Below are 12,263 nucleotides of genomic sequence, written 5' to 3' on the forward strand. Positions count from 1 at the left end.
TCAAATGCCAAACTAGGTGTTTCAATTTTATATAATTTATTTATACTACCGGAAATCTTTTAAAAGATGATATTCTCATGGACATTAAAAATAAAATGAAAAAATACGGAATAATCTAATCTTTTACACATTTCATAATCTAATCGGTATAGAGGAGCTCACAGCTCGGATCTAATAATAGAGGACAAAAAGAACAAAAGAATTCCATCTCATATCTATCTATGCCAAATCTTCCAACTGCAAAACCACCCATTCGTATTGCATTCTTCCACAAAAGAGGACCGGGTGAGAACTTGCTGAATTTCTCTCACGCCCAAATATATGTGACGTTGGTTTTTATTTTCGGTTCATTTGTAGAAAATCAACTCTTCTTTAGAATGTTGGACTTTCGGCAGATGAAGCTCCTCGGTTGAAGCATCATACATTGTTGTCATCTTCAAGCGTTTCGCCCGAGAGACACAACTGCTCTTTTCTCTTTGGTCTTCTTCATCGACAAAATTCTGATCCCAAACCTCTATTAAAAGCCAAATACTTCGGTTAAATTAAAAAGTATGGCCACCATTCCACGCTAGACTCGAGGGGAAAAATATAAAATTTCTCTCCACAAAAAGCCTCATTCAAACAAGTATTTACATCATAAGCATACGAGGAGAAGAAAACATTTCTGTTTACATAAATCTCTACGAAGATGATGCATGTACCTGGGAAAGTGCGATGCATAAGTATACACCGGTTAGCATGGAAAGGGGAAACTCATAACAGAAATGAATCAAGGCAATAGGAAGAGGAAATTTTGCTTGCAGATTGAGGCTAGATTTACCAGTGGTGCAGCCGCCTAAGGAAGTGTTACTTCTCGAGTACGTTCCACCATCGGCAACCACAGTTTCTCTTGAAAGTGATAATGTTTCTGAGCTTCTTTTGCCTGCAGATGTAACATGATGTAACAGACTTTCCCAGTTATCACTAGAATCAGCAGTGCTGTCCAACAAAGGGTCATTGCTCTTCTGGTAGTGGCCATCTTGTAGAGCCAAAAACTGAAAAGATAATCAAGATAACTTATTAAAGGAAAGGAAATAATTAAGGTGAAACCATAAGGTGAAGATGAAAAGAAGAGCAAGTCTCTGACCTGATGAGAAGAATTATGTACTCCGACACGCAATTGAGTTGGACATGGCTCCCACATTTCCTCTTGTGGGTGACAGCCTCGCAAACTAATAGAATAATGCAGCTGCTTAACAAATGACGCCTCTAAGAACCCAAGATACGAATTGTGCTTCTCGTTTGTCCAAACCATAGTTTCACCCTGCTAAAAAATATGAAATGGCAGAAAAGATTAAAGCAGCATACGCAATCATAAGAGAGGTATAACCATAAAGAGGAAATAAATAACCATATAATACACGCGGAAAGGGGGGGTCAACCATTTACACGAGATAACTGATACAGAAAGAAGAATTTCCCCCAATAGAGCACATTCTTTAACTTACTATCCAATCCATAGTGATTTCAAATAGCTGAAGGCTCATTCTGTTACGTTCTACCTAATCTCCCACGCCCCCACCTTTTTTATATTTCTTGGGTAGAATTTATCAAGGCAAACCGAAGGAAAAGGTGCCCAATAAAACTTAATCAAAGTTGGAAGAACCTTAATGGAGGTGTTGTACTTAAATAGAAGGAACTAGAGAATGCTGAAATTCTAGAGAGAACTAGATCCCAAAGGTCATAAAAAAAGAAAAATACACTATACATACGCACATTCTCCTCCTCAAGAGGCCAAACAGTAGATCTCCATAATAGCACAATGACCCATAGAAATAAAAAGAGGAAGAAAATAATATGAGATAACTCATGTGAAAAATAAAAGAACCAATTCATCCAACTGAAAACTACCTTCTTCCATTAAGGATCTTAGTTAATGCACTCTCTATCCAAATGCTTAGCCTTGGGAATAAAGAACGACATAAGTTATTTTCTCACAAATCTAGCATTCAAAATCAGTGTATCTTCAAGATTCATATATAATTTTAAACATGAATGTGGACTATTCCATATCATTCATCCAACCTTTGGTCTCAATCCACCATTTTATTCACGGTAAACCTGTTAAGAAAAGAAGACACACTTGCACAACACGAAATGTCTAAAATAAACTTAAGATTTTCACTTTAATAAAGCTCTAAAACATAAAAGAACAGAATAGCATATTATAAATAGTATCAAAATCCAGCAATGAACAGTCTTAAACAATAATGCAGCCAATTCCATTTATATAAAGTGAGAAATATAAGTTAAAACCTGCATCCTCTATCAAATTTTTAGAAATTCAATCATTTTTCAGAGGAAAAAAAGGAAAAATGAAATCCAAATTAGCAAGCTCAATCACCTCAAGTACCATATCATCAGATTTCGAACATGCACACAGAGGGAATGAATGGTGCTATGTTCTCTCCAGCTCTATTTTGTGTGCTAGAAATCAGAGACATTGATAGGGAACTCCTGCTTTGAGCTTGCGGTGGTTACTTTTTTGCTGGCAATTCGTTGAAATTATATCTCATTTTTCATTAATACCGGAAACAAAAAAGAATTCTTCCAAACATTTAAGGAGTTGCTTCCCCACAAACAAATCAAGCAAGTACAAACGAGCGAATGAGAAATAAAAACTTCTATGATTGTCTTTTAAGAGTATGTTTAATAATGCAATATCCCCTCACCCCATTACATATGGGAATAGGGTCAGCTAATTTTAATAATGCAATATCTAAAGCCATAGTGCCTATTAATTTAGAACTACAAGATTTTGCAGTAACAATGCCCCGTTAAACAATTGATTCAGACAAACAGCACTTACTTGGCGCTAAATAAAGAAATAAGTCATGATTTTACTGTGAATTTCCATTTCTCTACTCCAAAAAAATTAAATCGCATCAATTTATCAAGCTATATAAAAACAGAGATTGTCATACAAAGATATGTAGATGCACAACAGAAACCTTGCAAAATAAAAAACTATTTATTATAGTCTTCGTTTTTAACAACAAAACATCATTAACTGCAAAAACGAAAATGGAAAATAAATAAAAATAAAAACATTATTATCACGCAATCCTAAAATCAGCATCAGCATCTAAAATGGAAGGATCTCGTTTTTCTCTCTATCGTTCCCTAATAACTGTAAATCAATCCGCCATTTTTCTAAAAATAAAGAACATAAACAAAATTTTGAGCACTCAAATTATGATATCAACACAAACTAAACACTACAAATCATAGACGCAGAACAACACAAGCAAAGCTATAATTTAAAGAAAAAGGTTCAATTAAAAAAGGAAAAATAAGTAAAATACCGGTGTTGCAGCAGCACTAGGATCTCGGAAGCTCTCAATGGTTAGACCAGAGGCGGGTGAGTCCGAGTTCGTCTGAATTACCTCACTGAGACAGACCAAAGGATCCGAAGCCGGTGCAGGAAAATTCCGCCGGTGATTATGTTCCATTGAAGTTTCTTTTCCTTTTTTTGCTCTGGTTTCAAACCGGAGAATAAGAAAAACGTGAAGATTGTTTAGAATTTAAAGGGAAGTTATTCCTTGGAATCAGCAAAGAAAATAGAAAGAAAAATAGAGAGAGAGAGGGGCGGTGTTTGTTGAGTTGTTGTTAGGGGCGCCAATTAAGGTCTGCAAGGCGACGCTTTTAAACGTGTGATTAAATCAGATAGGTGCCACGTCATCAGGAGCGATAATATCTTGGGCCGATGTCAACCAGATATTTATTTTTTTTATTCCCGCATCCACAGATAGCTGTTTTGCGCTCTTTTAACCAATGTTTTCAAAATCAGACCGGACATTGAATCGGTGAAGGTATTGTTTTACTGATTCAATCGGGTTCAACCGCGGTTGAATCGAATTTTATATAAAATAATATATTTTTTTTAATTTTACATAATATTCAAAATAATATTAATATATATGTAACACTTTTTTTAACTTTACAATATTAAAAGGTATAAAAATATCACAAGTCATAACATGTATAAATGAAAAACCATAAAATCAAGTGAAACAAAATGATTCAAATCAATTACAACATAATATTTAAGGTAAAATATATTAAATAATAAATATAATTATATAACTATAATCAAAAAAATAAAATTGGAGTTTAAAAAAATCATAACAAATGATGTCATTTGGTTTAATTGTTTAAAAAAATAATTTCACATGGCTAAGAAACATATAATAGTATCCCAAAAGTTTAATGAGTAAAAATATGAGAACAAAACAATCTCACATGGCTAAGAAACATAGAAGAGCATCAAACTTACTTCTATAAATAAAAGAGGTAATTTGACATTCAAAATCATGGAGTCTTTTGGTGAGCACAAAGCGAACTATTCTTTTGCTTCAATTGAGCTCAAATTTTAGGCTCCAATCGAACTTCTAAATTTTTTTTGAGTTCGAGCATTTTCGATTTCAAGTTTTAATATTATATTTCGAGTTGATAATTTTTAGCTCGTGAGTTTTTGAGTCGAGTTGAGCTTACTTTTAAAGTTTTCGAGTTCGAGTCGAGCTCAGCAATACTCGAATTTGACTCGGCTCGTTGAACAAACGACGTTGTTTGGTTTAATTTTTTTAAAAAGAAAAAAGTGAACCGGCGATTCAAACTGGTTTTACCGGTTTTCAGCCGGTTCACCCCGATTTTCCCAATTTTCAGCTGGTTCTTTACCGGTTCTGTGCTAATCCGGTTTTGGGAGTTAACCGGATCGGACAGGCCACTGGTTCACGGTTCAACCGGTCGAACCGACCGATCCGATCCGATTTTAATAACATTGCTTTTAACGGTGTATCATGGAAAGATTTGGAGGGTTGAATTCGGTCATTAGTCCCTATACAATGTATATGTTACATATTGAATCTTTAGGTTTTAAAATTTTAACTCAAATGACAGTTATTAAATTTTAAAATCAAATTATGTTATTAATTTTTGTATTATATTTAATTTATCAATTTATATTTCCTAATTTAACTCTTTTTAAAAGTAAATATATAATAGTATTACCTTAGTCCTTATACCATTTGTGTTAGAATATAATTTTTTTATTAATAGGGTAAGTACAATGAAATATTTATTTAAAGATAACTTTCAATTATTTGACATTAAAAGCTATGATATTCATAGTGCTTGAATTTGGGGTTCTAAAAAAACAACAATTCATTTACTACTGAGATCACTCGGTTCGTGCTGGAATATAAATTTTAAAATTTTAAAAGTATAAGACAAAAATCAATCAAACAAAGTATAATGATCAATTCTATATAACTTATATATAATATAAAGATTGATGACACCTTTAGATAAATGTGTTTACTTAAATTTATTTTGAGAAAAAAGTTAATTCAATGGGTAAAGTATACAAATGGTCCACTGACTATAGGGTACTGCTTTATTAAGTCATTTGACTATTAAAATTTATAAAATGGTCTTCCAACTATAGAGTGTTGTTTTGTTGAATCCCTCGACTGCTAAAAGTAACAAAATGGTCACTCAATTTTTATTATATTCTAAACTTGTCCTTTTTATTAAAAGATTGACAGTATTCTAAGCCAAACGTTAACATACTGACTATCATATAATAAAATCTAATCCCAGAATCTCAAACGACCATCATATCTCTGTCATCATGTTAACGTCCAACTTAAACAATCGTCAATTATTTAATGGATAAGGATGAGTTTAGAACATAATAAATACTCGGATTACCAATTTGTAACTTTTAATAGTTAAGAGACTTAATAAAGTAACATTCTATAGTCAAAAGATAGTTTTTAATAGTCAAGGGACTTAATAAAGCAATATCCTATACTCATGACCATTTGTGTACTTTACTCGAATTAAAAAAAGGATTATTTCTCCAATTGTGTTTAGTGTACTATGTACATTACATTTCTACTTTTATAGTCTTGTACAACAAGATGTATGTAATAAAAAAAACCACTAGTTTTATAACCTTGTATATTTTTATAGTCTTATAAAACAAGGATTAAATTTTTCTTGTGATCAACAACTCTATGCATCACATAGTGCCTAATATCCTCTAACATAGAAATTATTGACTTAAATCTAGTCCCTAATATAGCATACTTGAAAGCCTCAAAAATTATTATCTACATCATAACACTTTGATTTGGTACTAAAAAATGCTTTAGACCAATACCTAGGATGCCTAACCATCAGATCATCATATGCAGCTTTTTTTAGCTTACCAATTATATTGACATTGTGTTCAAAAATAGCTTCTTTTGTAACCTTGCAACAAGCCCAAAACAACAACTGGAGAAAAACTCCTTTGGGCTTTTTTTCCAGTTGGCATAAATATGCCTAACACAGAAACTGTGCTCCACATTTGGTAAACACAGAGGGACCTCTTCCAGCAAGCCCTATAAAAGCACAAGTAGAAGCAATCAGTAGAAATAGTATAAAAGTTGGGCACCTAATATGGAAATAAGTATTAAAGATTTGACACCAAACTGGAAAAAAATAAAGGTTAGGAACTAAATTGAACCCGACACAAAGGTTAGGCACAAAACTGGAACTGAGACAAAGATTAGGCACCAAATTAGAAAACAATTAAAATTGAAAAATGAAATTTATCTTCTACATGTCACTAAGCAATGTCACATTCTCACCATCTCCTAGATTCAAATTAGTCTGAACGTTTTTCAGAAACCATGCCCAAGTGTCCCTGTTTTTCATCTCAACCACATCCTAAGCAATAGGAAATATCTTATTATTGTTGTTCCTTCCCACAGCAGACAGAAGTTCACCTTGAAATACACCTTTCAAATAACATCCATCTAATCCTAGAACAACCCTACAATACTTCTTAAAACAATAAACACTAAAACAAACATATAATCTCCTAAATTTAAGGTTCTCAACAAGAGTGAGTCTAACAACCATTAAATCAAAACTACCCTCTGAATCAGTAATCCTCAATGCATTGACATAATCATACAATCTGCTAAATTCATGTTCAACACTACCCCCTAATATGTTGCATTTTCACCTCCTTGTTCTCATACAACATTGTTTGTTCAAATCCACATGTAACTCATCTCTACCAAGCCTCATCATATCTCTCAGTTTAAGATTAGGAAGAATCCTAGGCTTCCCAAGAAAATGTTTTCCTATCCACTTATAATTAATTGTTTGATTTTTAAATCTCACAGAACACTGGTGTTTTGTTAATAGAGTTTTAACTATGAAAAAACCATCATCCCAATAGGCATATATCAGAAATGGACACCATTTACTCTTACACACAACACTAATTTTTTCTTTTCTATTTGTTAAATACTTGAAATAAAACCTATGAGCTATTGCATAAGTAGACAAAGCATCCTTTAACTGTTTGTGATTCTTAAAAATCATGCTTAATTCAAATCTAGGTTCAGTATTTGAAGAATCAAAGAATAATTTATTAGTCTTCTTAGATACAAAATCTCCATCTGAATCAGCCTCATAACTCCCAACATCTTAAGAATGCATGTAAACAGTATCCTCCCCACTATTTTCACCTCCTAAATTTGTTGAACATTTACTCTCTAAAGCTGCCTCATTTCGTTATGTTGAGCCCAAACCAGTTCTGTAACATCCTCAATACCGGGTCAGTGATCAGATTGTAAAGTTTCATAATTTGGTGACTAAAGTAGAAGAATGAAATAGTTCAATGATTTATTTGGGAATATTTCTATAAAGTTGTTAGTAATTATTAAAGGAATTAAGGGCAAAGTGGTCATTTTTCATAAAAGATATTTTTTTATATCTTTAAGAAGAGATAAACACGTGGGGGAGGAGTATCTGGAAAACTCTTCTTCTTCTTGCTTTCTTCTTCTCCAACGTGCTAAGCAAAAGTGAGTTTAATTTCAGCTGTTTAATTATTGGATTTATAAGTTGATTTTGATTCTTTGAGTAATATATAAGCTTAAGGAAAGCTTATATAAGCTTTAAACATCAAGAATAGAGAATTAAAAAGGAAATTATATGAAGGGTGTATAAATGGACTTTTGTTATAGAAAGATTTTTGAAGTTCTAAAGCTGGATTTGACTTGTTAAGGGTCTAATTAAGAAGTTAGAAGCAATTGAATGGAATTTGGAACATGTTAGAAATTGAGTATGATTCTTGAATTTCATAAGGAATATAGGATTTTGAGGTTAAAGATGATTTACATGGATATAACTTGGTTTAAGTAATAGTAGTTGAGTTTAATGACATATTAGAGGCTTAAAATAGAAGAATTAATGGAAGAGTTGATGATTTTCGTGCTAAAATACAAATTCTGGGCAAGGAGTATCGATGCATATTCAATGTGCATCGATGCACTCTTTAAAGAAGAAACATCGAATGCAATTGGTGCATCGATGCATAAGGAGTGCATCGATGCATCCCCTTAAAATGAAAACATCGAAGGTAATTTGTGTATCGATGCATGGGTAGTGCATCGATGCACATGTTAAAGAATGCATTGATGCACTGTAGAATGCATCGATGCACTTCAAGGGGAAATTGAAATAGACATTTCTTTTAGTCTAAGAAATGATATATTATAGTATATCAATTGGATACTGATATGTATCAATATGTGATTATGTAGATATCGAACACAAACAAGTTCCGGAACGATCATCAAGTTAAGATTCGATCGAAAGAAAGAAAAAATCACAAAAGTGGAATGGAACTTAGTGAGGCTCAAGTGAGTGCATATTAATTCGTTTATGGTGCTAAATGGAAACAAGACTTGTGACAAGTCTATTTCCTATGTTGAATGCATGAATATATGATTATACGTATATGCATGACATAAATTGTATGTATGCATGATTATATGTGTTAACATGCTTTTGAATGTAATGATATGAGAAGTAAGTGCTATGTGATGTATATATATATGAGCCATATGACAGGATATATGTGAACATGAGAAAACAAAGTATAAGATATAAGTTATGAGAATATGAAAAGAAGCTATGTGACTACATGTATCTGTGAAAGAATCTATGAGCTTATATGACGTGAAATGAAAGTGTACATATGAATATGTGACATGATAGATTGCTAATTCCCATGTTATGTGTAAAGAGAGCTAGAGGTATAGTTGGCATGCCAAGAGTCGAGGGTTTTATATGGTCCTTCGGGACATATATGTATTCTTTGGAACATTTACAGGGTCTTATGAGACACATATGTGATCCATTGAAATATGTATATGGTTCTTAAGGAGTGGTCCTTCGGGACAAATAAAGTACATAGGTCCTTCGGGACAAATCTCATAGCCCCTAGTGGGACCTCATACGAGATGTGGTGATAGCATAGTGCATAACCTCAATAGACTCGCATATCTACAGTTCTCACAGATTTACATGGGCTAACAAAGAGATAATAATAAACATATATATTACATGTAAAGTTGTTGAAAACATTTTGATATTTCGATATAACAAATTAAGTTAAATGAATTTTAAGATTTTCCAAAAAGATTTTCTAAGTATATTCAATATAATTATTTGAATATCAAAATATTACTTCAAATCTTTCAAATGTCATTTTTAATCCTTACTCAAGTGTAAAATTAAGTTTTAATCTTAAAATAATTTCAAAACGATTTTACAAAATATTTCAAACCATTTCAAAGCCAAAAATTCCAGATTGCTCAGAGAGAACCGATTCCCCCCCAAGGGGGTATGATTCCCCCTGAACGGTTTGGCTCCGAGAATTCCAGTATGCTCAGAGGGAACTGATTCCCCCCTGTTCAACGGTCGAAATATTTGAATTTTAGTCTTAGGGAACCGATTCCCCATCAGGGGTACCGATTCCCCCACGCTCCAAGCAGAAATATTAATTATTTTCACACTTAAACGGCTCCAAAATCTTCATTAATGATCCCCAACATTCAGAAGTGATTCAAGGTGTATTTAAGCAAGCTTAGAAGCCATTGATCAAAAATAAGAAACATCAAGCAACTAGAATCAAGAGAGAATCAAAGAGAAAGCATCAAACCTCAAGTTTGAGCATTTCAAGCCTATTTTTCATTCAATATTCATTTTGCTTTCAAGAACACTTATTGTGCTCAATTTTATTCATTCTTGAGTGTTCTTTTCTTTATTCTATAATTGTACAAACAATCTACCTTGTGAGGATTTCCTTGTAAGTTTGCAAATTTGTATTGTTCTCTTTGGGAGAGAGTGTTCTCAAGAATTTGGGGTATAATTCTTGAGGGTTTGTAAGGTTACTCTTTATCCTCAAAAGAAATACAAATTAGTGAATTTGTGGAAAATCCTTAGTGTGGATAGCTAAGGTAGTGGACGTAGACTTTGGTTGAGAAAGTCGAACCACTATAAATCGATGTGCATTTTCTTTTAATTTTCTACAAAAGCTTCTACCAAAATTTTAATTGCCAATTCTCCCCCCTCTTGGCCATATTCGTCAATCGATTAACTCAACAATTGGCATCATAGCCTAACTCATTTAAAGGTTTAATCACCTCTTGAGTTGATTTGGAAAGAGTTACATCGATAATCAAAGTCATCAATGGCCTCTACTTCAAACTTCGACTCCGGTCTCGATTCGATGCCCGTCAACAAGCCTCCTTTCTTAAATGGGGCTAATTATGCCTATTGGAAAAATAGGATGATGTACTTCATTCAAGCAAGTGACATGGGAGCATGGAATGTCGTAGAAGAATGATACTTCAAGCCTCTCACTCATCCAAGATTATGTAGTAAAGGAGAGACAAAAATATTCCAGCTCAACTCCAAAGCCATCCATATCATATTTTGTGCTCTTGAACCAGATGAATACGTAAGAGTTTCATCTTGTACAACCACCAAAGAAATATAGGACAAACTTCAAGTCACTCATGAAGGTACTGATGAGGTAAAGAAATCTAAAATTAGTATTCTAACGCATAGCTATGAAAATTTCAGGATGAAACCAAATGAAGATATCAAAGCTATGACGGATAGATTCTCAACGATTATCAATGGTCTCAAATCATATAGAGAGATCATTTCAAATGAAAAGCTTGTGAGGAAGTTAGTCTACTCCCTCCCAAAATCATGGCAATCAAAGAAAACGACAATCATCGAGTCTAAGGATCTAACGTCCTTAACTCTTGAAGAGCTAATTGGTTCAATCCTCACTCATGAAATGATGCTTGAAGATGAGGTGGACCTTGATAAGATTGAAGAGACACCAAAGGAGAAGGAAAAGAAGAAAAACATTGGAGTTGCTCTCAAATCCACAAAAAATGAGAGTGATTCGGATGAAGATGACGATGACGAGGAAATGACATTGTTTTCCAAACGGTTCAGAAAAATGATGAGACCTTACCAAGGAAGAAAATTCAAACGAAATGAAGGCCTCAAAAATGAACCAAAAGAGAAGGACCCGATCATTTGCTATAAATGCAAAAAACCGGGGCATGTCAAATATGATTGCCCATAATTGAAGAGAAATGGTCAATCAAAGAATAAGCACAAGGCTCATGTGGCTACATGGAGCAATGAAGAAGGTTCCGATGAAGAGGAACAAGAAGTAGCAAACTTGTGCTTGATGGCATTCGGGGAAGATTATAAGGTAACCTCTAACTCATCTGATTTTGATGAGTTATTAGAGGAATATAATGGGTTGGCTTCAGATTATGAGAAATTGTTTTTAAAATATAAAAATGATATTTCAAAATTGAAAAATGAAAATAAACTCATATCCAAAACCAACAACGATCTTGAAAGTAAAATCAAAGATTTGCAAATCAAACTAGAAGAGTTTGAAAAGAAAATTTTGGATTTGCAAAATTTACTTTCAAAAGTCAATGATGATCATCAAAAGAAAATTGATAATCTTAAAACTTCTTTTGATAAAATTGGAATAAAACGTTTTGAAAATGGAGAAAATTCAAAATCCAACTTTGTTAGAAAAAGTTTTAAAAACTACAATCATAGAGGTCCCCAAAGAATCTCTAATGGAAAAATCGTTAGAAGTATATGGATTCCTAAAGAGCTCATTACTACTAAAGATAAGGATATCCTACACAAATAGATACCTAAGGGGACTAGGATTTTGGAAACTAATGAATATGGACCCAAAAGAATTTGGGTACCAAAAATTAGAAATTAATCTATGTTTGTAGGAAAAGAAGCATTGCTACAAGGCACGGGAAACAAATCCAAACTCATGGTACCTTGATAGTGGATGCTCAAGACACATGACTAGA

At 33.1% G+C, this 12,263-nt stretch overlaps 1 protein-coding gene across 2 annotated transcripts; it reads right to left on the minus strand.

The window, feature by feature from the left end:
- Window positions 1-171: 171 nt before the first annotated feature.
- On the minus strand, window positions 172-3,642 carry LOC120176024 (cold-regulated protein 28-like). Of its 2 annotated transcripts, none has more exons than XM_039182538.1 (4): window positions 3,345-3,642; window positions 1,127-1,306; window positions 821-1,034; window positions 172-514 (listed from the first exon to the last, which is right to left on the minus strand). In XM_039182538.1, exons 1-4 carry the CDS (start codon window positions 3,489-3,491, stop codon window positions 348-350), a joined length of 708 nt encoding a protein of 235 aa, XP_039038469.1. In that variant the 5' UTR covers window positions 3,492-3,642; the 3' UTR covers window positions 172-347. The 2 variants fall into 2 exon arrangements, with proteins under 2 accessions (XP_039038469.1, XP_039038470.1); XM_039182539.1 differs by lacking the exon at window positions 3,345-3,642 and adding an exon at window positions 2,384-2,696 and having other exon boundaries at window positions 193-514.
- Between the last annotated feature and the right edge of the window lie 8,621 nt (window positions 3,643-12,263).

The sequence above is a fragment of the Hibiscus syriacus genome, unplaced genomic scaffold (assembly GCF_006381635.1).
Source record: "Hibiscus syriacus cultivar Baekdansim isolate YM2019G1 unplaced genomic scaffold, ASM638163v2 tig00112225_pilon, whole genome shotgun sequence".
Classification (NCBI taxonomy): Eukaryota; Viridiplantae; Streptophyta; class Magnoliopsida; order Malvales; family Malvaceae; genus Hibiscus; species Hibiscus syriacus.

Excerpts from the sequence above, each read along its gene's own strand:
- LOC120176024 (XM_039182538.1), bottom strand. The coding sequence starts at position 3,491 with ATGGAACATAATCACCGGCGGAATTTTCCTGCACCGGCTTCGGATCCT. Across the intron at positions 1,307-3,344 it reads CTAGTGCTGCTGCAACACCG|CAGGGTGAAACTATGGTTTG; the intron begins GTATTTTACTTA and ends CATATTTTTTAG. Across the intron at positions 515-820 it reads CTTAGGCGGCTGCACCACTG|AGGTTTGGGATCAGAATTTT; the intron begins GTAAATCTAGCC and ends GGCTTTTAATAG.